Raw genomic sequence first — 27069 nt, 5'->3', positions numbered from 1 at the left:
ACAAGTTACTTAATAAGGTTAATGAGCTTTATGTTTGCAGCAGCTCAACATGCAGAAAGTCGCTGAAAGTGACAAGGAAGAGTTCACGCTTGTGGGTCCACTGACTTCCCAAACGCATCACCTCTAAAGTCACTTTGAAAGTAAGCACTTACCCGATTTTTCCTGATCTAAAGCCCACTTGCAAGGCAACAAGAGTAACAAAAAAGGCTGTCAAGGAAAAACGGCAAATTACGACGTTTTAATAAATTTAATGGAACAAAGGCTTTATGCGCCGGCTGTCCTTCACTTTGCCATCCCTTATGAACAGCGTTCTAAGGAAAGAGCTGCGATTCTTTAAAAGTTTTGCTTCAAATGTTTCCTTCCGAACAGCGCACTCCTGCCTTGCTTGGCATTCACACGTGATCAAAACCAGTCACAAGACAGTAACACCCTGGCCACGGGTACTTATGACAGTTGCCAAAATGTTGCTACAATAATGACGCGCTCGAGCTGCAGTGCTCGCCGCGCTTGTATTCCGAGAAAGGACGTGGGAAAGCAGACAGCGCCCGACACTGAGCCACGCGTCCTGCCCTCCCGCGAGCCCACCCTCCCGCGCCCGCTCCCAGCCCCAGCCGCCCGGCCCGTGCGGGGCTTCACGCACCGCTCTGCTTCGGACTTCCCTGAATACAAGCCGCCGATTTCCGGGAAGGGAAGGGTGAGCGCTGCCGCCGCCGTCTCCGTCGAGAGCAGCTGAGATTGGAGGGTCGCTGTGCGTGCGGCTCCCCGGCTGGGGGCGGCGCCCGGGCCCCGGCGCTCTCCCAGGCTCCTGTCCCCAGCGAGTGGGGCTCCCCTTACTTGTGCTCCTCGACGAGCTGGTGCGCGCCTAGCCCCCTCCCTCAGCCCAGGCTGGCAGGCGGCTCCCCGCGTGCGATGATGCTTCTGGGGGGCTCTTTTGGCTGCAAGAAGAAGCGCCCGCAGACGGGGAAGCGGGGGGACGAGTTCTAGCCCCTGGCGGCTACGCTCGGAGCCGAGAAGCGGCTGAAGCCGCAGCCGCGCTTTGTTGCTGGGGGGGGCTGGAGGGAGGTCCCAGCGGCTGGAGGGGGGGGGTAAGGGAGCTGGGAGGCCGTGGGGAGGTCCCGGCGGCTGGAGGAGGGAGGGGTAAGGGGGCTGGGAGGCCGTGGGGGGTTCCCGTGGCTGGAGGGGAATAGGGGGCGGGGGTACTTAGACGGGGTTTTTAGCGGGACCCCCTGACGAGGCTGGCGACGCGGGGCGTGTGGGTGTGGGGGGAAGAGGCGAGGCCGACCCGGGGGCGCTCTGGGCACGTCCCCGCGCCCTTTGCCGGTGCGTGGGGGTAGGGAGAGGCCGGAGCCAGCCAGCCCGGAACCCGGCTTCCTGCGAGTCCCTCTGGCGGCCTCCCGGAGCCGCCTCCCAGCCCTAGTCAGCCGGAAAGCAGCCGGGCCGTGTCGGCGGCCGCGGGGCCTGGCGCCAGGATGAGCAGCGGGGTCGGCGGCGGCGGCTCGCCCCGCAGCATTAACTGCGCGCTGCCCACCATCCCCTCCAGCAAGCTGCCCGACCTGCGCTTCCTCAGCCGGGGCGCCTACGGCACCGTGTCCTCGGCGCGCCACGCCGACTGGAGGGTCCCGGTGGCCGTCAAGTGCCTGCAGGGGCCGCTGCTAGACAGGTAACTGGGGGGGCGCGGGCGGGGCCGGCTCCGGGGAGTTTGGCTCCTGACTCTTTTCCAGCCGCCACAACGGGTCCTTCCCTCCCGCACAGGGATCCCCTGCCGCCCAGTCTGGTCCAGGGAGCGCCTCTGGGCCGCCAGTCCCCCTCCACCCCTGGCCCCGATCCTTCTCCCTGCGGGGAACCAGCGGGGGCTGCTCGCAGACTCGCCCCTGGGAGCTGATCCTACCTTAATCTTTCCGTGGCTTTGGCCCACTTCAAAGATCTGGCTTGTTTGCCCGTGTTCCCCATGAAGGGTAATGGGAGCTAGTGGCTACTTTCGAGGGCCCAGGGCTGTGAGGTATTGAGTGCCTTTTCGGCCCCAGTGAAGTCAAGAGCAAGGATCAGGGTGAGATGGAGTGTGTATAGTGCGAGCAGATGACCCTGCCAGTGTGCCCAGTGTGACCTACAGAACCCCTACTTATTTCAGCCCTCCACTTCCTCTTAATAATTACCATTTATAGAGAAGTAGCACATGGAGGCCCACATCTTCCCCATTGTTCCAGCCACTGCCCAAACACATAGTGAGAAGCAAGGAAAGCCCTGCCCCAAATCGTTTACAATCTGGTTTAATCAGAAGTGAGTGTGCTGACTGCACTGAATTGCTTGGTGCAGTTTATGATGATACAGGTTTCAGAGTGGTAGCCATATTAGTTTGCAAATTAATTCCAGTTCTGCAGTTTCTCATTGGAGTCTGTTTTTGAAGTTTTTTTGTTGAAGAATTGCCACTTTTAAGTCTGTTGTTGTGCGTCCAGGGAGATTGAAGTATTCTCTTACTGGTTTTGAAATGTTACAATTCTTGATGTCTGATTTGTGTCCATTTATTCTTTTGCATAGAGACTGTCCAGTTTGGCCAATGTACATGGCAGAGGGGCATTGCTAGCACATGATGGCATATATCACATTGGTAGATGTGCAGGTGAATGAGCCCCCGATGGTGTGGCCGACGTGATTAGGTCCTGTGATGGTGTGCCTTGAATAGATATGCAGACAGAGTTGGCATCAGGGTTTGTTGCAGAGATTGTTTCCTGGGTTAGTATTTTTGTTGTGTGGTGTGTAGTTGGTGGTGAGTATTTGCTTCAGGTTGGGGAGTTGTCTGTAAATGAAGACTGGCCTGTCTCCCAAAGTCTGTGAGAGTGAGGGATCGTCCTTCAGGATAGGTTGTAGATCCTTGATGATGCACTGGAGAGGTTTTAGATGGGGGCTGTAGGTGACAGCTAGTGGTGTTCTGTTGCTTTCTTTGTTGGGTCTGTCCTGTAGTAGGTGACTTCTGGGTACCCTTCTGGCTCTGTCAACCTGTTTCTTCACTTCACCAGGTGGGTACTGTAGTTTTAAGAATGCTTGATAGAGATCCTGTAGGTGTTTGTCTCTGTCTGAGGGATTGGAGCAAATGCGGTTGTATCTTAGGGCTTCGCTGTAGACAATGGATCATGTGATGCGGTCTCGATGAAAGCTGGAGGCATGTAGGTAAGTATAGGGGTCACTAGGTGTCCAATATAGGGTGGTGTTTATGTAACCATCGCTTATTTGCACTGCAGTGTCCAGGAAGTGGATCTCTTGTGTGGACTGTCCAGACTGAGGTTGATGGTGGGGTGGAAATTGTTGAAATTCTGGTGGAATGCCTCAAGGGCCTCCTTCCCATAGGTCCAGATGATGAAGATGTCATCAGTGTAGTGCAAGTAGAGTAGGGGCGCTAGGGGACGAGAGTTGAGGAAGCGTTGTTCTAAGTCAACCATAAAAATGTTGGCATACTGTGGGGCCATGCGGGTACCCATAGCAGTGTCAATGACATGAAGGTATAAATTATCCCCAAATCTGAAATAGTTGTGGGTGAGGACAAAGTTCAGCCACCAGGTTTGCCGTGACATTATCGGGGATACTGTTCCTGATGGCTTGTAGTCCATCTTTGTGTGGAATGTTGGTGTAGAGAGCTTCTACATCCATAGTGGCCAGGATGGTGTTTTCTGGAAGATCACCGATGATGATACAGTTTCTTGCTAATAGGAGGTCATCAAATCCATTTTCATTTGCATATTAGTCTCCCCTGTATTCCAAATGCATTCATTGGCTGACAGTATATCCTCATGAACTTTTAAGATAGTGTTTTCATGTACAATGAAGTTGTGATTTTTAGCACTGGAAAACAAATTCCAGAGGGTGACAACCCCAAATATTTCAGTGTAGCCCTCTCAATTAGAAGTTGATCGGAGTAATGATCATTGTCTTTATCTTTGACAACAAAACTTTGACCAAGATATGTCAAAAAAGCCAGTTGGCTTATTATTTTTTAAAATTGAATTGCCAAATTCAAAATATTGATCTTTTGAGTTTTTCCTATTTCAGCTACTGAAGAGTAGTAGCTGCTGAGAGAAGGTGTTTATTGGTATTAGTCTTGGCATCCCCAAGAGTAAGTGTAAGGCTTTAAAAAATATGAGAAATCATTCTGCTGAAATTAGACAAAATTTAGCAAAAAAGGGAACTCCAAATGCTGCTAAGTAATATCGTAAATTTTAAAATATAAGGACAAGTTGTTTAGTGTCTTGTTATTCGAACTCTTTTGCTTCTCATCAAACAGGTGTAAATATGCTTTATTGTTGCCTTGGAAAACTTACCACCATGAAGCATCAGATTCTCAACCAATTTTGTGGCAGACCTCTTATTCATGTCTTCATCCTTTCTACCTGACCACTACAATTCTCTTCTTTTAATGTCTCCTTCAATTCCACATCATCCAAAATGAGCTGTCTCATCCTATCAACTTTCCTAGAAACAAGTATACATCACTTCCTCCCTCTAGAAATTTACACTGGTTTCCTGTTTACATCAGAGTCCAGTACAGAATGAATATTCCTTGTGGAGTTAGGCTGGGTAAACCCCTACTCATATCTCTCTCAGATTTAGTCATTTATGGATTTTTCTCCATACTTCAAACTGTTTTTTAATTTTCATTTTCTATAGTGTCTAATAGCAAGATCCTGCCTCCTTGCAACATCAGGAACAACTCCTGCTTCTCTATACCTATTTAACTTCAAGATCTGATGGCTACACTTCTTTTCTAAATACCCTATTTTGTCTCACAGGCCTACAGATTCTAACCTTCTCTGTAATAAAATAATCTAATCTTAGTTTCAAAAACACTCCCTTTCCCCTCCAGAACCTAATGGGCTCTTACCCTTTAGGGCAGTGGCTCTCAACCTTTCCAGACTACTGTACCCCTTTCAGGAGTCTGATTTGTCTTGTGTACCCCCAAGTTTCACCACACTTAAACTAGTTGCTTACGAAATCAGACATAAAAATACAAAAGTGTCCCATCACACTATTACTGAAAAATTGCTTACTTTCTCATTTTTACCATATAATTATAAAATAAATGAATTGGAATGTAAATATTTTACTTACATTTCAGTATATAGTATACAAGTCATTGTCTATATGAAATTTAGTTTCTACTAACTTTGCTAATACTTTTTTATGTAGCCTGTTGTAAAACTAGGCAAATATCTAGATATTTATCCCCTGAAAGATCTCTGTGTACACCTAGCGGTACACGTACCTCTGGTTGAGAACCATTGCTTTAGGGCTCCAAATCCTGCAGTCAGATACCATGGGAAGATCCTTGTGCTTGTGCAGAGCCCCATTGACCTAGAGTCTGGGTTTAGTTTCTTTTCATTGCTCAAGCTATGTAAACACTACAGTTTATATTGGTAAAAGTTATGTCCCAGTCAGTGTTGCCACAGTTATTTTTAATATTTTAATACCTTTTTTTAAAGAGGTCAGCCTCCAAAAAATGATTTGTTTTAAATATCATGATATTGAAAACAACCTCCTCCCATATTTTGGGGTTTTTACCCTCCACCTCTTTTTTTTTTTTAAATATGTAGTTCACTCAGATCACATTATCAAGCTTTACCCTGCAATCTTGAAGGCAAGAAACTTTGTTTTCTTAATATCATTCCCTGGAATTAAAGACCAATATTAAACTGTAATGCCTTCTTCCAAACAGCACAGACAGTATATCTCCAACTGTACAACACATCTTCACGTGCAGCTGAAAAGCATCTCCTGTGGGTGGTGTTGCTTTTCATGTCTTTCAGGGCCATAAGCAGTCTTTGGTGATATTTTTTTATTTGATAAGCAAGATTGGAAAATTTTCTTGGTAACCAAGAATAGATAATTTGAAACATTTCTCTTTTCCCCTCTTTGGATAATTATGTTTTCACGGAATGTGTTTATCTTAACTTGTATTTTCCTAGAGTGCAGTGGTGTCTGCTAGAAGCTAGAAACCTTTTGAATTCCATTAGCTTTGGCTCATGAGATGAATATGGAAATTCCCCACTTTATACTAAACAAGCAATGAATATAGTTGAAAATTCCCATTTGTAGTTATAGTGGTACCACAATATGCCAAAATACAAGGAGATACTAATTGTCACTAGAGTGATAAATTTGGAAATGTTAAGGGCACTCACTGTATTACCCATGTTTCAAGTATTATAGAAATACACCCAAGAGTATAAATACCAGAAAGACAACCTGCCACAGCAAGGCACAATTATTCTTGCTGAAAAAATTAATTCCTGCTGTGGCATATCTATCAGTGCTACTGTGTAGTAAAACGTCTGGTTTACATGTATTTGTATCTATAGATTGTAATCTGTTGTGAAGCATTTTATGATGATTGTATACAACTGTCCAGTAAAAAATAAATTGTAGTGCTGTCAATGTTTTCGTATAGTGAGATCTTAATTTTGTAAAACTAATTCAGAGCACCTTTCATCTCTGTATTTCTTTTCTTACCTTAAAAGTATATTATGTTTATTTAAATGAACTAAATCATAATTGCATGTTTCTTAGCACTGATTTAGTCACTTAATTTATTTTCTTGCAGTGAAAGAACCAATCTCTTAAAAGAAGCGGAGATTTTACACAAAGCCAGGTTCAGTTACATTCTACCAATTTTGGGAATTTGCAATGAGCCTGAATTTCTGGGAATAGTGACTGAATACATGACAAATGGTTCATTAAACCAACTTTTACATGGGGTAAGTGTATGGTGTTTTTCTAAAGCTTTTTGTGTGTCACTTCTAGTTGTTGTTGTTAAATGGTCTGTTTTGCATGCGTGAGGAAATTAAGTAGTAAGCATTTTTTTAATGGAAAAAAATACTGGGTTCTAGCCTGCAATTTACTCTGTTCAGGCAGACTACATCTATGAAGAGCCCCTTTAAAGTCAGTGGGGCCTTGTCTGGGTGCAGCAGTCTACTCCCATTAAGACAGTTGCAGTATTTGGGGCTTTAGAGAAATTACAGGGAAATGAATGCTAAGTTAAAAACAATCAGCTGTGATTTGCAAGTAATTAGAAACTCAATGAGAGCTCACATAGCTGTACTCATTTCTATATTGGTTTCAGAATCTCTGGCCTTTCCTGTGCGTGCATACATGCATGCATTTATTCATTACTTCTGGGGGAATCCTGCGCCACTGCGCACATGCAGAATTCATGCCCTCCTCTTCCCTCCCTCCCCCCCATCAGATTTTTTTTCTCCGCAGAATATAGATTCTGCTGGAGAGGCTCTGCAGTTACGCCTTTTGGCCGCCCGGGGCTGCTATAGCACCAGAAGAGAGGGCAGTCATCTGGCAGCTGCATTCCTTACAGCGGCGCCAGGTGAGGAGGCACGGACGGGACAGGGTACAGCACACAGGGTTGCTGGGGGGTCACAGACTGGGGTTCAGAAGGGCTGATGGAGCAGGGGTAGGAAACAGACTGGGACGCAGACTCAGGAGCTAGTATAGTGACAGCTTTGAGGCAGGGGCACGGGGGTTGCATGGCCACATGGGGACAGGGCATAGGCAACATACGGAGACAGGGGCAGATGTGCCTGACTGATTGGGAGAGGCTAGGAGTCAGCCAGGGTCTGCATGGGGGAGGCTCCCCAACTCCTTAACAATCCTCCCTTCCCCCTCCCTCCCCCCAAAAAAACCTTTCCATACTTCTACCACCCACACCAACAACCCTCCAGGTTCACTCCCAGGCTCTTTCCCTCTCTCTCAGTTCCTCCATTACCCCGACTTCCCTAAGCCTTTGCACTGCTTCTGAGGAGTGTGGGAAATACATTTCTGTAGTGTAGTTTAAATGAATTACTCAAAGTTCTGTTTTTATATGCCTAGTAAAGAATCTACTTGTCAAAAAATCATTTCCTGAATTTTTTTGTTGTTGTCTGTATCATTACATACATGCTTCCTGAGAGGTATTTTGAAATAAATTACCAAAATAATTGAAACTGGTGTGGTTATATTGTGTTATTTTGACAAAATAAAGTATCCAGAATTTTGCAGAATTTTAAAATATTGTGGACAGAGTTTAATTTTTTGGTGTGGAATTTAATTAATTTTTTTGGCAGGAGTAATTCATTCATGTGAATAATGTGCATTCATTTTCTTTTTACTGTGAATAGTCTTTTAAAAGAAGACTATGACTCAAACTGGTAAATCAGAAATTGCAAAACTAAAACTGGCATGTCTTTCAGGCACTCAGTTGTGCTTTTTTAAAATGAAGGATTGAACTTTCATATTTAGTTTGTGAAACATACCCACAAAAGCTGAGAAATTCAATCATAACATTTTTAAAAGATAGTGTTTGTGTTTAGTTTTAGTGTAGTCTAGCATCACTGGGAGGCAGCATTGTCTGGTGGACAGGACATTTGATTGGGACTTAGAGGATCTCAGGTCTCTTTTTGCAACTACCACTGGCCTGCTGGGTGACCTTGGACATGTCATTTTGTCTGTTCCTCTGCTTTCCCATTTGTAAAATGGGGATATTATACTTGCCTTTACTCGGAAGACATCTCTTCTTGGAATATTGTGTATTATTTTCTGTAGCCACAAGTAGAAGTTTTCTTTTTCCTCTTGGCTAGCTTGATTTGTTGGAGCACAAAACATTGAATAATGGGCACTTTCTGAAACTTTTTGGTGTAAATTGTACTGTTATAATCCTTTCCAGAACTTGTGCCCATTCTGTCAGGCTTTTGGTTGCCCTCTTTTGATGATATAAAACCTTTGCCATCTCTGCGTATATCACTGGCATTTGGAAGCCCAGAATATAGTAAGATGTATTTAGTTGACAAAAGGTATTTGTCTCATTTCCCTTAGGCCTAGTATATCTAGTTTATATCTGTCAATTTCTGGTATTTGGACCACTTTTCTAGGCTTATATAGTGTCCACATATAGGAGGGGTAGCACTCCCTAGACACATTTTCCCCCCACCCCCAGGGCCCACTGTCCTTCGTTTACTCTCTCTGCTCCCCCAGTGGCTGCCCTTAGGGGAGTTTTCTGGGGGTAATTGCTCCCTGGCAGAGGGCTGGTTCTTCTTTGTCCCCCGCCCGTTGTTAAAGGAGAGTCTGGCTGAAACAGTGGTCAGCCTCTCAGACAGTCCCTGGATAGGTCTTTACAGGCTCAGTTTCTGAAAGTTTATTGCGTCTACATAAGGTTTATATCCCTCACCCTTCTTTCTGGGGTGTGTTACTTGGCTGTCAGCCGGAGCGGCTCTGTTCTGTGACTGTCTGTTCCTCACTCGGCCTGCCTCGGTTACTCACAGCCTCTTCCTGGTCACTGCCCCTTCCTATGGTAGGCTTCTCCTAATAAGCCCCTTCTCCTCCAGGAACAGGTGCACCTCATTAGAGCAGCACAGGCCCAGAGAAGCTTGTTAGCCTCCTTGCGGCCAGTAGAAGGGTACGTCCCTTCACACCGCACATTCTGCATACCAATTTAGGAGAGAGAAAATTCATCAGCAGATGTGTGTTTGGCCATTTCATGCCATCATCTCTCATAAGTCTATTTGAATGGGGTTGAGTTGGATTGAACTGAGGCGTAGCGCAGATTTCTCTAACAACTTTGTTTCTTACAGTAGTGGCTTACTAGCAAGTGGGCCGGTGGACTGGCTTAAGTCTGGCTCTTGTCCTTTGACCTAGACATGAATGCTAAAGTAGGGAGCAATAACACTGTCAGGGAAGCTATTTTACAGAAACAAGGCATCAGCGGAAAGAAAGTGGCAAAGTGTTTGCTGATTTTTGTGAAACAAATGGCCTGATCATTGGATGAAATATCTTCCTTCACTGTAGTATTACTAAGGTAACTTGGAGGTCACCAGGTCACTGAACAGGGAACCAAATGGATCACATTACAATGTGGCTCAAATGAAGAAGAACATTAGAAGATGTACATAGAAGGAACAGGGCAGATATGGGGACAGACCATGAATTGTGGTAGATATTTTGAGAATAAAAATAAAGATGTCTGAACAACAGAGATGCCTACATTATAACATCACCAACCTAAAACAGATGACAATGCAACCAGAGTTTAGAACTCCATTAACAGGTGCTTGAAGATGATGGAACAGTAGAAGGCAAATGGAAATGGGTAAAGGAAACTATCACTAAAACTTCTGAAGAAATGCTGGGATTCAGGAAGAAACACCACAGTGAATGGTTATCTGAGGATATATGACAGGAAATAAAAGATACCAAATTAAATAAACTAAATCAAGCAAGACCAAGAAAACAGACACATACATACACACTCTCTCACTCTCTGTCTTGGAGGAATATACCAGAAAGAGCACAGGGGCCAAAATGAGTGCTAGGAAAGACAAATGAGAACTTATAGATAAAGTGGCAACAGATGCACTGACCACTGCAGCACAAAATGATATGAAGACAGTATACAATATCATTCAGTAGTTATCAAGAGGAAAAACAAATACCAACTGACCAATTCAAGACAACCAATGGCAACATAATGATAAAGACATCAAAACAATTCAATGTATAGAGGCAGTACTTTATTCAACTACTGAATGGTGAGCCAGTGGGCATTCCTCCCGGATATAGAGGAAGGAGAAGATCTGGACATCAAACTAGAACCTCTCACCAGCGTAGAAGTAGAGAGGGCAGTCAATCAGTTAAAAATGGAAAGGCACCAGGTCCAGGTAACATTCCAACAGAGGTTCTTAAGGCAGACTTGAGGAAAACAGTAGACATTTTGATAGGCCTCTTACAAAATATATGAAAAAAAGAAAAGTTACCAAATCAGTGGAAAAGAGGTCATATAGTGAAGCTGCCAAAGAAAGAAAACCTCAGTGTAGAAACTGGAGGGGCATAGAATGGATGTCTCTCACAGGTAAGGTATTTACATGTATTATTCTAGGTAAAATAAATAAATCAGTGCATAAGAACAGTCATACTGGGTTAGACCAATGATCCATCTAGCCCGATATCCTGTTTTCCAACAATGGCCAATGCCAGATAATTAAGAGGGAATGAACAGAACAGGCAATAATTCATCCCCTGTCGTCCACTCCCCCCTTCTGGCAATCAGAGGCTAATAATACCCAGAGCACGGGCTTGCATCCTTGACCATCTTGGCTAATAGCCATTGATGGACCCATCCTCCATGAATTTATCTAGTTCTTTTTTGAACTTCATTATAGTTTTAGCCTTCACAACACCCCTTGGCAAGGAGTTCCAAAGGTTGACACTGTGTTGTGTGAAGTACTTGTTTGCTTTAAACCTGCTGCTTATCAATTTCATTGGGTGACCGCTGGTTCTTGTGTTATGTGAAGGGGTAAATAACATTTCGTTATTCACTCTCTCCACAGTCATGATTTCATAGACCTTGGTCATATCCCCCCTTAGTCATCTCTTTTCCAAGCTGAAAAGTCCCAGTCTTTTTAAGCTCTGTTCATATGCAAGCTGTTCCATAACCCTAATCATTTTTGTTGCTTTTCTCTGTACCTTTTCCAATTCTAATATATCTTTTTGAGATGGGGTGACCAGAACTACAGGCAGTATTCAATGTCTGGATGTACCATGGATTTAAATAATGGTGTTATGATTTTGTGTCTTATTATCTATCCCTTTCGCAATGGTCCCTAACATTCTGTTAGTGTTTTTTGCCTGAGGCTGCCCATTGAGCAGATATTTTCAGAGAACTAATCATGATGACTCCAAGATCTCTTTCTTGAGTCCAACAGCTAATTTAGATACCACCATTTTGTATGTATTCTTGGGGTTGTTTTCCAATGTGCATTATTTTGCATTTATCAATGCGGAATTTCATCTGCCATTTTGTTGCCCAGTCACCCAGTTTTGTGAGGTCCCTTTGTAACTCTTCAGTCTGCTTTGGACTTACCTTGAGTAATTTTGTATCCTCTGCAAAATTTGCCACCTCACCATTTTACCACCTTTTCCAGATCATTTATGAATATGTTGAGCAGCGCTGGATCCCTGGAAGACACCTCTATTTACCTCTCTCCATTCTGAAATCTGTCCATTTATTCCTACCCTTTGTTTTCTATCTTTTAGCCAGTTACTGATCCATAAGAGGACCTTCCCTCTTATCCCATGACAGCTTACTTTGCTTAAGAGCCTTTGGTGAGGGATCTTGTCAAGGGCTTTCTGAAAATCTAAATACACTATATCCACGAGATCCCTCTTGTCCACATGCTTGTTGACCCCCTCAAATAATTCTAATTGATTGGTGAGGCATGACTTCCCTTTACCAAAGTCATGTTCACTCTTCCCCAACAAAGTGTATTTATGTATGTGTCTGATAATTCAGTTATTTACTATAGTTTCTCTCAATTTGTGAGATACTGACGTTAGGCGTACCGGCCTGTAATTGCCAGGATAGCCTCTGGAGCATTTTTTAAAAATTGGTGTAACATTACTATCCTCCTGTCAACTGGTACAGAAACTGATTTAAATGATAGGTTACATACCACAGTTAGTAGTTCTGCAATTTCATGTTTCAGTTCCTTCAGAATTCTTGGGTGAATACCATCTCGTCCTGGTGACTTCTTATTATTTAATAGTGCTATCCATTAATCGCAGTTAACTCAAGCAATTAATTCCAAACAAATTATCTCAATTAAAATATTAATCGCACTGTTAAACAATAATAAAATGCCAATTTTTTTTATAAATATTTTTCTACATTTTCAAATATATTGATTTCAGTTACAACACAGAATACAAAGTGTACAGTGATCATTTTATATATTTGATTACAAATATTTGCACTGTAAAAGAAACAAATGGCATTTTTCAATTCACCTCATACAAGTACTGTAGTGCAGTCCCTATCATGAATGTGCAATTTACAAATGTAGAATTGTTACATAACTGCACTCAAAAACTCTAAAATTTTATAGCCCACAAGTCCACTCAATCCTGCTTCTTGTTCAGTCAATCACTAAGACAAACAAGTTTGTTTACATTTATGGGAGATAATGCTGCCTGATTTTTATTTACAATGTCACCTGAAGGTGAGAATAGGTGTTCACATGGCACTTTTGTAGCTGGTGTTGCAAGGTATTTATGTCAGATATGCTAAACATTTGTATGCCCCTTCATGTTTTGACCACCATTCCAGAGGACATGCATCCATGCTGATGACTCTCGTTAAAAAAATAATGTGTTAATTAAATTTGTGACTGAACTCCTTGGAGGAGAATTGTATGTCTCCTGCTCCATGATTTTACCTGCGTTCTGCCATATATTTCATGTTATGGCAGTCTCAGATGATGACCTAACCTAAGTTGTTTGATTTAAGAACACTTTCATTGCAGATTTGACAAAATGCAAAGATGGTATCAATATGAGATTTCTAAAGGTAACTACAGCACTCAACCCAAAGTTTAAGAATCTGAAATGCCTTCCAAAAATCTGAGAGAGATGAAGTGTAGAACATGCTATCGGAAGTCTTAAAAGAGCAACACTCCTGTAGTTTCCAAATCGAACTACCAAAAAAGAAAAATCAACCTTCTATTGGTGGCATCTGATTCAGATGATGAAAATGAACGTGCGTCAGTCTGCACTGCTTTGGATCATTATCAAGCAGAACCTGTCAGCAGCATGGAAACATGTCCTCTGGAATGGTAGTTGAAGCAGGGGCATAGGACTGTTTAACAAAGCTGGCACGCAAATACCTTGCAATGCTGGCTACAACAATACACTTTGTAGTCTGTGTTGTAATTTAAATCAATATATTTGAAAATGTAGAAAACATCCACAAATATTGAAATAAATGATATTCTATTGTTTAACAGTGTGATTAAAACTGCGATTAATCACAGTTTTTTTTAAATCTTGGTTAACTGAGATTTTTTTTAAATTATTTGACAGCTCTACTATTTAATTTATCAACTTATTCCAAAACCACCTCTATTGACTTCTGGGACAGTTCCACAGATTTGTCACCTAAAAAGCTCACATCCTCTGTAGATTCAAGATACAGGCACGGTTCAGACAGGATAAATCAGGTACATATCAAATAATAATCTTATGTATCAATATAGAACTGTTGATTGTACGATAGTCACCACTTTATATGAATTTTTTAGATTTCCAAAAATCTTTTGGTATAATGGATAGAACTGTTTTATGGAAATTGCTACGCCACTATGGAATCCTTCCAAAATTTGTGAGGCTCATTCAGAGCTTCTATGAAAATATGACATGCCAAGTACTACATAATAGCAAACTGACTAAACCATTCAAAGTCACTCTGGGCATCAGGCGAGAATGTCTTATGGACCCAGAATTTTTTTTACTGATAGTGGATTGGTTAGTGAGAGGGAGTACAGAACAATGAAAGGACATACAATGAATTTTCAAACAGAAGTTAGACCAGCTTGACGTTGTGGATGACATCAACATGTTATCACTTACCCATAGAGACATGCAAGCCAAAACAAATGATCTCCAGGCTTACGCACAATTAATAAGATTGAAAATAAATACTGAGAAAATTAAAACCATAAGAATCAACACACAACACCAATAACATTTCCTGGGACTGACACAAAAAAGGTCCGATATTTCACATATCTTGATGGCATTGTAAGTACAACATGCAACTGACTGACAATATCCTGCACAGACCTTATGGAATTAGGATAAGGTTTAACTTAATTCTGTAAACTTGATTGAATTATGTTTAATACTTTGGGGGTCCATTGTATTAAAAATGCAGTTGTGCATATTTACTATGGAATTGTAGGTCACTCCTCTAGGAGGAGGGGGATGCTAATGTAATTCCTCAGGTTATGAGCCCCTTTGAAGTCACTCCTTAGTGAGGTCTGCATATACTAGTTGAAAATGGATTTTCCATGGACCAATAAACAAAGAAAAGACTTTTGGATGACTATCCTGATCCAGGCCCTTCTTCCTGGTCCAGCAAATAGACAGGATCTCTGGTCCATTGTTTAAGGAAGGATTGGAAGGACTTAGCCTACTGAGGCCCCATAAGACTGTGTGCTTGTTCTGAGCTGAAGCTATGATGAACTTGAAACGAGGGAAACCCCTTTGGGGGGTCAGTGAATGCCAGAACCCATGTTAAGGTTAGGGTGATCTCTGGTAATTGTATTAGCATGCATGTAATTTTATTATTTTTAATATATTCTGAGTAATGTTTTTTACCTTAAGAATAAAATAGGCTTGCTTAAAAAGAACTGTGTGGTAAATTACAACCACGGGCTGGGAATAACACAGCGAAAGCCGAGAACTTCTCAGCCTGGAAATACCCTAGTCAGAAGGAAGTGAGATATAGATCTCCACCCAAGAAAGGCACTGGCTGGGGAGCTGAAAGCCTGACAGTGGGTACCCTGGCTGGACCACTGAGGGGAAACAGGAAAATGCCCTGATCTGTGACACAATAAGTAGAGCAGATGAAAACATTAAAACCAGAGTATCAAGAGCCAGACATGCCTTTGTAACTCCAAAGCCAATCTGGAGAAACAGAAATCTTGCTTCCAAACTAAAAACTTCGAATATTTAACACTGTTGTAAAGTTGGTCTTACTATATTGTGCTGAAACTTGGAGATTCAAGACTTCACTATCTAAATTCCAAGTTTTAATAAACAGCTGACAGAATAATCCTCAGTATCAGATGGCTGGGGGAAGAAGAGTCACAAATAAAGAATTCTGGAGGAGGATAAAACAGAAGCTGCTAGGACAAGAAATTCTGGAACGAAAATGGAGATAGCTAGTACATAGAGTTAGAAAACTAAATAACGTAAGACAGGAATTGGATTGGAACCCCTATGGCAAGAGGCAATGAGGTAGACCAACAGTAACATTGAACTACATAATATAAGCAGAATTGAAAACTAAGACTGCAGGAGGAGATCAACAAAGGTAGAAGGCAGTGGTTAAGACCCTGTGTTCTGCAATGGAATAAAGAGGTTTAAGAAGATACTTTCCCACTTATGTAAAGCACTCTGAGTCTATTGATGATTATATCTAAATCTTATCTAGAACTTTATCATCGCAAGGTCATACAATATGTGTATTAGTAACAGCATATATAATGATCGTGAATTGGTAGAGTGTAATTGCTAAAGAACGGGAGCATAGTATTGAGTGATTAAATAGTTCATAATGTTAAAACATATATAAATTAACACCAATCACTGTGATTTGTCACTTTTTAAATTTGTGAATACAAGATGTAAAAGATCCTCTTTTCAAAGTATGTCTCCTCTAACTCAAAGATTGTTGTTAGAATATTTAAATGGATGATCATATTGTGATTTTTCTGGTTTTCTTTTTTCTTTGGTAGAAAAATGCGTATCCTGACATTGCATGGTCACTGCGATTCCGTATTCTGTATGAAATTGCTTTGGGAGTGAATTATCTGCACAATATGAGTCCTCCATTGCTGCACCATGATTTGAAGACCCAAAATATTTTACTGGATAGCGAGTTTCATGTTAAGGTAAGGTCCTGGTTATTTTAGTCCCTATATTCCTCTTCAGTGAGCATATGTAAGCGGGGGAATGGTCCTGGTATTGTGGGGAACTTTCCTGGCTTATACAATACCCCAGAGAAGTGGCCTAGCGAAAGGATCCAAGTTCTCGCTCCCACTTCTTTTACCCAGAGGCCTGCCTGACCTCAAGCGCTCCCCTTCCACTCTCCTGTGCGGCAGAGTCCTTGTAACCCCAACAAGGCTGAGCCCCGGATTCCTGGGGGGCTTGACCCCCAACCTTGTCATGGTCACTTAGGGCAGAGGCTAGGGTGTCCCCACTCCAGGGTGCTCTCTCTGCACTGGATGCTTCCCTAACCCATTGATCATTACTACAGTTCAAAGAAAATACAATTTATTAAACAGCAAACAATTGGAAAAAATAAGGAAAAAATGGGAAAGATTAAAAGAAAACCCGTCACCCCACTCTGTGCCACGGGGACATCACAGCCAGCATCTCTGGAATGTAAGGGCAGTTCAGTCTGTTCCTCACAAGTCCCAGGCCTCCTCAGGCCCTGGCTGTGCTGCAGGGATCCTGCGAGTCGGACACTTGCTCTGGTGGTGGCCGCACACTCTCAGGCTCTAAGTGGCAGGACTTCTCTTCCCAGCATCACCCCTGCCCCCTCGGGGTTACAATCCCCCTCCAAATGTGGGCTGCTAGGCGTCTTGGCTGGGGGTGTCTCCCTGCGCTGGGCCCGCTGCCCAGGGTCCCCCTCACTCTCCTCAGCTGCTCATCACACCCGGCTCTGGACTGCTACAGCTCCACTCTGCTGCCTCAGCTCCAGGTCCACCACTCTGCCTCAGCACAGCTGCTGCTGCTGCTCTGCCTCCAGCTCCCTGGGCTGCTTCTCTGACTCTGGTTGCTGCAGCTCTCCTCCCAGCACAGGTCTGCTCTGTGGGCTGCATCTGTGACTCTGCTCCCAGCTCTGACCTGCTTCCTGGGCTGCTTTTCTGGCCCCTCTCAGTGGCACAGCTCTGCTCCCCAGCTCAGCTTGGGCCCCTGCTTTCTCCTTAGCTCAACCCCACTCTGTCTGATCCAGGCAATTCCAGCTCACACGGAGGACGGGATCCCCTGGCCTCCTAACTCCCAGATTAGCCTGCCTGCCCTGTCAATCAGACTGCACTGGAGCATTGGCCTCTCACCATTGTTCCTGGGGGCTGTCAGTTTCAGGGTCCCGATTTCCCATCAACCCTTCCCCTTACTTTTAGTACTGGGAGCTAGCCACCCAAAACACTCCACTGAGTTTTAGTAAGGGGACAACAGTCCCCTTACACATAATGGAACTGAAGTGTGTTTAATATTGCAGACAAGGAATGAGGATAGGAAGAGACAAACTTATACTCCAGTCCTGCGGTTGTGTCTTTGAAGGCAGAGCCTCATCATCTTCAGGGAAGTTCCACACAGAAACGGGTTGACTTGCACCAATCCAATTGCAGATTTCTGGCCTTTAGCAGCACACTGGCTTTCCATAATGTTGGCCTATGCTGTATGCCATACAGATGAAATAAATTAAAGTTAGTAAATGAGAAATTTAACTGAGATGAACCTGTGGATATCTGAAGGGATTATACCTAGGGAAAATAACCAAATTCTCAGAAAAATTAACATAAAAGTAGTCGTGATTTCACAGGTTTAGTTACAGAGAAGAGGGGTTGGAAGTACTATAATAAGACAGTGTTAAGATAAGCAAAATGTTAGTTCATGTTAACAAAATAGAAAGGAATTAGAGAAGTAATTAGGCAGTGCAAGAAATAAAAGCAGTGGCTAATATTCAGAAGTGGTAACACTTTCTTATGAAAGTCCTTGAGGATAACCCTTAATGTGGTCCTTTCAGAGTAGAAACTCCTTCGAAGGACTGCTCAAGTTCTGAAGTCAAGAGCTCAGGTAGGCCCTGGTGGGTTTCCCATTCCCAGCAGCAGTGTAATTGCTGTGATGTACTGTCTTGCTTCCAAATTGTCATTCTTCACTCAGCAGTGTTTAATGTAGCCTTAGAACATCTCTTCAAATATGCACACGCTGGGTTTGGATCATATGGGAAAGCGAGAAACCTACCTGGCAGATACTTCCTGAAGGAGAATTGATGAGGGGATGATCAAGGCCTTGGTTGCTTGTTAGGCTGTATATTCACCTTAAAATAGAACAAAACATACATTAAATTGTTTCTCAACCATCTTAACTTTAATGGTTTATTATGGACCTTTAATTCAGAGGCAAAGAGAAGGAAGTATTGGTGATGAAGAATCCATTTGTTGAGAAAACTGTTGGTCATTTTTATAATTTGAATAGAAATAAAAAAAGTTTGATAAAGTTTTGTTTCCTTTCATCAACAGTTTGAAAATTTGAAATGGACAATCTGGAACATTTAGTATTACAGTAATTGAGGGAGATGCTTTGCATTAAATTTGGATGATTAATGTTTTAAGATGAATTTTTCTACAGATGTTTTATGTGGGGGTTAATTGTTCATTGCTTATTAACTAGCTCTCTAATTATTTGAGCTGCCTTTGCGTGGAGTGAAATTAAGATTTTGATAACGCAGAAAATGGAAGGAGTAATATTAGATACATCTGCTGTGTATTATAAAAAAGGAAGTATTGAACATATGTAAAATATGTAGTCACACAGTGCATCTGATTGCATCAGATATCTGCTAAATGAGTAAGATTTCTGTTGAATTACAATGAGACCAGACACACACAAGTGCATTATGCAAATTGGTTTTAAAATCATTCCCTCCTCCCCCAATGACCTCAAAAGCTAGTCAGTAGAAAGCTCTTGTAGACAGGCCATGTACTCCCTGACACAATTAAATCAAGCCCATTACGAGCACCTTAATTTTTACTGTTCCAATTAAATATTCTTCCTTCACTTCCACCCGTCCTACATAAATACACACAACTATGGCCCAGTCAGTGACATAACACCAGTCAATAATTATTTTTTACTTTTTTTTCCCCTCATGTATTCTCCAGGAAATTCATATCCATAGATCTTAGTTGTTGCAATGTTGTCCAGGCAGCCTTGCTCAGAACCCTTTTTCCCTCTCTGGACAGCCTACACTTCTGGTTCTCTCCCCCCCATGCTGGAAGCTGCAGTCCAGCTCTTGCTCCCTGATCCCCTGCTGCCTGGTTCAATGGAACAGTGTGGGATGCTGTGACAGGTTGCTATACTCACTGCTGGATGACGCCACCTCCTGGCGGCTCTGGGGATTAGCTTAATCACAGCAACACCCATTCTAGTGGTTAAACCCCATCAGTTTCTCCTCTGCTGCTCTTCTCACTCTCAGGAGCCACAGCTGTCCTCTCTGTGACTCGGCCTCTGACCAGGTTGCTCAGCATTCCCCCCTTCTGGGGTTTAGTCTTCCAAAATTTCTGTCACTCCCATAGTGGCCAAGGCAGTCTTCCAGTTCACTCCCCTGCCAGTGCCACTTTCCCAGTGTCAGGTAGAGGAACCTGGGCCTACTCTCTACTCCGGGTTCCAGACCCTACAACATACAGCCAAAGTCAGTTCAGTCCCCAGTCTTGCTGCATGTTCCCTGGGCTGCTTCCTACCCCAGCACTCCCCCACTCTCTGGGGTTTGTCAGTCTCTCTACTCCCTCCTCCCAGGGAGCAATAGTGGACTACTTGTCTCAATAGCCCCCTCCCCAACACACTTCCCTTCTCCCAGAAAGTGACTGCAGACTCCCTCCCTGCAGTCCTTCCTACTATCAGCTCCCTGGCTTTATAGAACCCCTGCCTGTTCCCACACAGGTTCACTTTCCTCTCAGACTAAAAGGTTAATTGGCCCATCTGGCTTCCATTAATCCCTTCAGGGCAAATAGGGGGGGTGAGGTGGACACCCCACCACAGGTGCATGCATTGCAAACGAATTAACTCTTTGCTTCTTGTTCTCTATCTTTCCCTACAAGCGGTTTCAAGCATGTCCCAGCCAGACATGGAAACAGCAAACAAAATATTGGGTTCCTGTCTGCAGCAAAATGGCAAATTTCACAGCCTAAATGATTAATTCTATGGCATCTTGGTCCAAGGAGCCTGATTGAGATGATAGGAACTGCACCACTCTCTGAGTTGTTTTTGGATAGTGCTTCATTGTTTTACACTTGATTGATGTTTTCAAGATTTTCTTTCCAACCATAAGGGCTAGAAACATAAGTGTTTGGTCTTTGGAAATGAAAGCTGATATTCTGAAATGCAGTTTTTTAGCAAGGGTGAATTCCACAGCCAAATCACGGACTACATGGGAGGTGTTGCCCACAGGGAGCAATGGGAGGGATCATCTTTTTATTCTATTTATTTTGTACACCACCTAGCACAGTGGGGTCCTGGTCCATAACTATGGTGATTAAGTGCTACGGTAATTCAAATCATTAATAAATAATAATATTGTGGTGACAACATGAACCCTGATTTGGAAACATTTTCTAAATCAAGGTTGGTGGGTTTTGTAGCTAGCAGAACACCATAGCTGCTTTCATTTCAAGCGGGATGGAGGTTTTTACACAAACTCTTCATTCAGTTCTATTTTTGACAACTTGCACTAGCATCAGTGCATAGATGGGACCTGCTGCTCTCTCAGAATGACAGATTTTTGTTTTTTACCAGATTGCGGATTTTGGTTTATCGAAATGGCGCATGGTGTCCACATCACAATCACGAGGTGACAAATCTCTGCCAGAGGGAGGGACTATTATCTACATGCCACCTGAAGACTATAATCCCAATCAGAAAACCCGTGCAAGTGTAAAGCATGATATATACAGGTACTGCCTGTTATCCTACAGTGGGCACTGCAAACTGAAAAGTAAAAATTGTCCAAGGAACTTGATTATAATGAAGCAGAACAAGTTATTTTGGGAGACTAAATAGATAAAGTACAATTTTTGAAAACCTCTTTCCTTAGCAAACATTAGGACAAATATAATGCCCTAGAGATTAGGGTAAAACCAGGATAACTAGAAAAGGGGATTGGTTGGAGTTAACCCAATGTTGTTTAATTTTCTGAACATCCCACAAATCAGGGTTTGCAGGGAATAGAATTACCCTGCTGAAAACAGGATGGATGAGGGGAGAGAGCAAATGAGTAGCAAAAGAAAGTGCAAGCATCCAGATGAACAAACTATGCAGACCTACTTAAGAGATCGCTGTGGCTTATGTGCAGAGATTAATGTAATTTGCAAGACAAACACGGGGTGAGAGAAAAAGCATTAACTTACAAAAGGTCAGGAGAAGAGACAGGCAAAAACAGAATATACATCAATTAATAGAAATTCATATAGGAGTATACATCATATAGAAATCCAGGGAGAGCTACTCCAGTAAACTTTTGAATGGCGTATATAGAGTAATAGCTACCTATAAAAGAAACAACAGCCGTTGCTTTCTAAGTGTAAGAGATACTGAACAAGTTATCTCAGAAGGGTAACACCTCAAAGCCTGTCTAAACAATCAAGGAGGGGATTGAGTTGAGGAAGTGGATGGTTAACAGTTGACAGATGACCTATGGCAGTCAAGCATAGTTTTTAAGAATATCTATTAAGGCTGCATTTTTGCTACTTGAGTCATGGATTCCATAATTTTCGTATATTTTAAAAATATCTAGGACTTCTGACACTTTGGGACTCTTGCATGTAGATGTGTGGATGCAGTGATAAGAGATGAACCAGTTTCAGAGACTTAACTGCCAAGACAAAGCCTGGGCTTCCTGGAAGATAGAGCATTAACTTTCATAATTAGCTCTTCCCCTTGAGATTCAGAGAAAGCACCTGGCATTCCTAGCAAGAAATCAGGGCGAGAGACTATCCCTGTAACGCTCACCTTTTGAGAGGTGTGGGTGGGTGGAGCAAGAGAGAAGAATCAGGAGCTCAAGGCAATTCATTGGAGGAGCAGGAGAGGGAGAGAATATTGCAGCAGGCCCTGTCTATGCTTATGGTTTTAGGAGGATGTGACAGTATTGGTTAGAGTGGGGGAGAGCCTAAAGAGGTTGGTTAGGAGAGAGAGAAGAGAGGGAGAGTAAAGGGAAAGAAAGAGTAAGTTTAGAGGGAAACTAGACTGAAAAAGAGGTTTGGAATGAGGGAACAAGGAAGGGGGGAGAGATTGTCCAGAAAGAGAAGAAGAAGAAATTGAGAACATAGGTGGAAAGAAGGGAGAGAACCCAAACCAAAGGAAGAGAGAAGAAGACAGGAGGAGAACATCCATTGAAGAAGAGAGACAAGGTGGGTGAGGTAATATCTTTTATTGGACCAACTTCTGCTGGTGAGAGAGACAAGCTTTCCAACTACACAGAGCTCTTCTTCGGGTCTGGGAAAGATCCTCTGAGTGTCACAGCTAAATACGAGATGGAACAGATTGTTTAGCATAGGTGGGTAGTAGTTAAACAATCTGTTCCACTTTGTATTTAACTATGATGCACAGAGTACCTTTCCCAGACCTGAAGAAGAGCTCTGTGTAGCTTGAATGCTTGTCTCTCTCAGCAACAGAAGTTGGTCCAATAAAAGATATTACCTCACCCGCCTTGTGTTTCTAATATCCTGGGCCCAACACGGCTACAACACTACATACTAAAAAAGAGAACAGAAGCAAATCAAGCTATACCATGGAAGGAAAGAGAAAGGTGTGGTGTGGGAAAGAGGAACACGAGCCAAAGGAAAACAAATAGGAAGTTGCAGAATACAATGTCACAGAAGAGATGAAAATGTTTAATTATATCATATCTCAGATTGAATGGGAGAGTGATGTTGAGGGCAGAGTTCATTCACCTCTCTGAATGCTCTTAGGCCTTCCTGTCCAGGATGAGTCTTTGTGACTTCTGTACCAGTTTGACTCCGTTACTCTTGTTGAAAAGCAGAATTTTTGCCTTTAAAATCCACTGTTTTCTACCAAATATCAGGGACAGTGAACTCTCTCTTAAGTCACTACTCAGGGGACCAACAATGTGTTGCGGCATATAAGTAGTGTTCTGCTCCACCTTTATTAAAAGTGTAGTTATGAGCCTATTCCTGCTCCCTTGGAGATTAGTGGGGAAAGTCCCATTGATTTATGTATTAACATGATTAGGCTTAGTAAGTTTGGAGTTATTTCTGGGTGGTCTTCTGAAGATTCTTCTCTGCAGAATGAATATGGCGTGTATGACACCTAACCCAACTGATCACTGTTTATATTCAGAGTCCCAACAGCATACTTTATGGACAAAAATATTTATTGAATTACTTTTCACTCCTGTTAGCACTGCATAGGTAACACAGCTCTGGAGAGGGAGCTATATTCTATTTTGACTAGCCCATAATTAATAGAATTATTAACTGAGTTCCAATTGCAGGACCAAATTTTTTCACTTGTTTTCCCTTTGCAGACTGTTTAAAGGCTTTGCACAGGTGTAACTAAGGATAGATGGTGGCCTGCTGAACTCATATTGCTTTAGGCACATCTGTGCTACAAAATTAAGTTGACTTACGTTAGGTCAGCCTACAGCCATTGTGGTAATTAAATCTGCTCTTCCTGTCCACACTATGCTCCTTCTGTCAGTGTGCATCCTCGCCAGCAGCGCATGCAACAACTTAAGTGGGGCAATGACAGCTGGAGCCCCAGTCCCGCCGCCCTCGGTGCTGACCCCCCCAAGCTGTGAGCCCCTCCACCTGGGGCAGCAGGGCTCCAGCTACCAAAGGCAGCAATAAGCAATGTAAGCAACTCAGTGTCTACATGGACACTGCATCAACCTAACTATATCGACCTAATCACTACGCCTCTCCTGGAGATGGAGTTATTAGGCTGGCCTAGCGCATGAGTTAAATCGGGGAGGAGCATTGTAGTATAAACACTTAGTTAGGTTGATGTAAGCTGCCTTATGTGGACCTTTTCTGAGGTGTAGAACGGGCCTGTGAAAGAAAGCCCTCTTAACACTGAGAGCCCAGGATGAGAAGGGCTAGCAGTTAGGAAAAAAACCTCTACTTATAAACTGATTTTTTTTATGTCAAATCAGTGAGGTTTTCAAAGGCACATATGGCCACCATAAATAAAGTCAGCTATAGCACATTGTTCTTTACTCAGTACTACCCTTGTTGTTGGTTTTCATAACATGTATGAAGGAGGATATTATTATAGTCAGCCATTTAAGTTGGTGTTGTGCAAGCTTATTTTAATCAAATATTTTGTATGATGCTGAGTGCATTGTCAGCACAAATAATAAAATGTTCTAAAGTAACGCACATTTTTACTTTAACAGCTATGCCATTATTATGTGGGAAGTGATGTCAAGAAAACAGCCTTTTGAAGGTGAGATGTGTTCTTTAGTTTTCTTTTATAGCCTTATTTACATTTAGCTAAAGCCTCTGTACAGTAATCTGAAAACAATTATTTTGGCAGAATTACAACATCCCTAATTATTGTCTGCAATTTTAATTTATCCTCCTATAGTAAACAATAACTATCTATAGTACATATATTTCTAATAAATGCCTGATATCTATTTTGACAGAAGTTATAAACCCCTTGCAGATTATGTATAGTGTGTCACAAGGAAAGCGACCAGACACTAGTGAAGAAACTTTATCAATGGACATACCCCACCGAGTGCTGATAGTAACATTAATGGCAAGTGGATGGGCACAAAATCCAGATGAAAGACCTTCTTTTTCAAGTGAGTTTATTTGCTTGGTATAGATTAAGTGGAAAACTATATCCCCCAAAATACCTGATTGTTAATACAATGTTGAGATTGCTTAATTGCAGTCACAAAAAGGAAATGTAAACAGCTGCATCCAAAACAGCTTTAACTCAGCCTTGTCAAATATCTTATATAATTTACACTTTACATTTAACAGCATATACAGTAACATTAAGCTACTCATGCTAGAAGTCAAACAATAATAAAAAATGGAACATGTACAATGCAGCCAGGTTTATATTGTAGTTGGAATCTTCAATTTTGTATTTCCAGTCTTTTTTTTTTTTTGTGATTAATTGTGCAACTTTAACATGATTTATTTATTTGCACTTAATTTACTGCATGTTTTTGAAGGGGTGGGAGTTTTAAGGAGGAAAATAATTAGAGGAAAACAGATAAAATAAGGCTAGTGGAACTTGTAAGCAGTCAGAGGTGTTTTGCTTGCTGAACTAACAGTGAACCCTGGATTATAAATTCCTCTAAAAAAAACTGAACCAGCCTTTTACAAACAAACTTTTACCCTTTCATAAACAAATGTGTGTGTTCCTGGAACACACCTGTGTTCGGGGGAAGCCGTGTGAAAACACTGTCCCACCTTCCAGAATGAGGGGCTGCTGTTGCACAAGCCCCTTCAGCCTGCTTCACATCTAGCTCATCAGCTCCATTGCACAGTAGTTCCACTGCCAGTGGGATTTCATGGCTGTAGAATTGGCAGCTGGCTCTGCCCCTAAGTGCACCCATAGAATTAAAAATGTCTATTATGCAGGCTCAGTACACAACTCCCAAAGTCTTAGCTTTTCATGCAAGACACTAATGCCAATTTTCAGCATATTGCTACAGCAATGTTTAAAAAGTTGTGGCTGGAGTTATATATTTTTAAAACACTGGGAACAATGCTTTCTGGGTTTCCCTTTCCTCCCTCACTCATTTTGCTTATACTTTTCCCTCCAAATCACCATTAGGTAGAGAGCTGAGCCTAAGTGCAAATGAGCCTAAAAGGTGAATATTGTGTGGAGAAATATAGGAAACTATAATGTAAACAATGTTGCAGTCTTTACTAGATCGGTCCCTATCACCAGTTGCAATGATAATCGGAAACTAATTGTATATTTAAGACTTAAAGTGGCATTTGACAGATTTTAAATGTTTATCATACTGACTAGGTGACTCACTCCAGTTATAAATATCTTCTACACTTCTCACCTTTTAATGCTGTCAGGTTTTACTATGAATGCTTTTAGCTCTTTTACAGTGAGTCCTACAACCTGGAACACTGAATTCAGAAGGCAAACATGACATTAAAAATCTATATATATTAGAGGGACAAAGCGAGGAGGAGGAGGAGTTTGGTTTTGATTTTGCAAATCCTTGTTTATCAGGCTTCTATTTTCAAAAAAAAGTGGCCGGGGGAGCGGGGGAGGAGAGGGAATTATACCTGGGTCCCATTTTATCCATTACCATCTCAGTTCAACATAGAGTACTTTTTTTTTTTGGCCCATTCCTAACATTAATTACAGCCACGTTGTGTAATTACATGCGTACTTGTATCAACTGACTATCCATCTTGTGAATGTGAAAGCTGAGAGCACTGTTTTAACTTCCATCTTTGGAAAATCTGATCCTAAATGTCCAAGGGAGATGGCAGATTATTTTGTAAAAGCAGAAAAGTAGCAATCTTTAATAGTTCAAAATGTAATGGCCTTGGTGCTTTTCTTCTCCCCGCCTAATTGGTGTTGCAAAATGAAGACGGTAAGATTGTGCTGGGTACAAAATTCTGTATTTTAGAAGCTCTGTGACAGTTTATATGCCTAGACCTGCAGTTTCCCTTTAAAAAAAGTGTTTTCTATTTTAAAACATCCCCAGTATGAAACACTAAACCTTTATCTTTCAAACTGAGGGTTTCAACAAAT

The 27069-nt window shown here is 42.2% G+C and overlaps 1 protein-coding gene across 2 annotated transcripts in view; it reads left to right on the top strand.

Annotated features, from left to right (window-relative positions):
- The first annotated feature begins 1269 nt into the window (after positions 1 to 1269).
- The window catches only part of RIPK2 (receptor interacting serine/threonine kinase 2), a 36460-nt gene continuing 10660 nt past the window's right edge, over positions 1270 to 27069 (top strand). The window contains exons 1-6 of one of the 2 annotated variants that reach the window (XM_045006197.1): positions 1270 to 1660; positions 6587 to 6740; positions 16317 to 16472; positions 21103 to 21260; positions 24719 to 24768; positions 24971 to 25132. In XM_045006197.1, coding sequence (XP_044862132.1) covers positions 1470 to 1660; positions 6587 to 6740; positions 16317 to 16472; positions 21103 to 21260; positions 24719 to 24768; positions 24971 to 25132 — 871 coding nt within the window. In that variant the 5' untranslated portion in view covers positions 1270 to 1469. Of the gene's footprint in view, positions 1661 to 6586; positions 6741 to 13908; positions 14016 to 16316; positions 16473 to 21102; positions 21261 to 24718; positions 24769 to 24970; positions 25133 to 27069 lie in introns of those variants that run through there. The other variant, XM_045006198.1, reaches the window with a different exon arrangement.

The sequence above is a fragment of the Mauremys mutica genome, chromosome 2 (assembly GCF_020497125.1).
Source record: "Mauremys mutica isolate MM-2020 ecotype Southern chromosome 2, ASM2049712v1, whole genome shotgun sequence".
Classification (NCBI taxonomy): domain Eukaryota; kingdom Metazoa; phylum Chordata; order Testudines; family Geoemydidae; genus Mauremys; species Mauremys mutica.
Note: the sequence above shows the minus strand (reverse complement) of the source record. Positions and strands in the feature narration are given on the sequence as shown.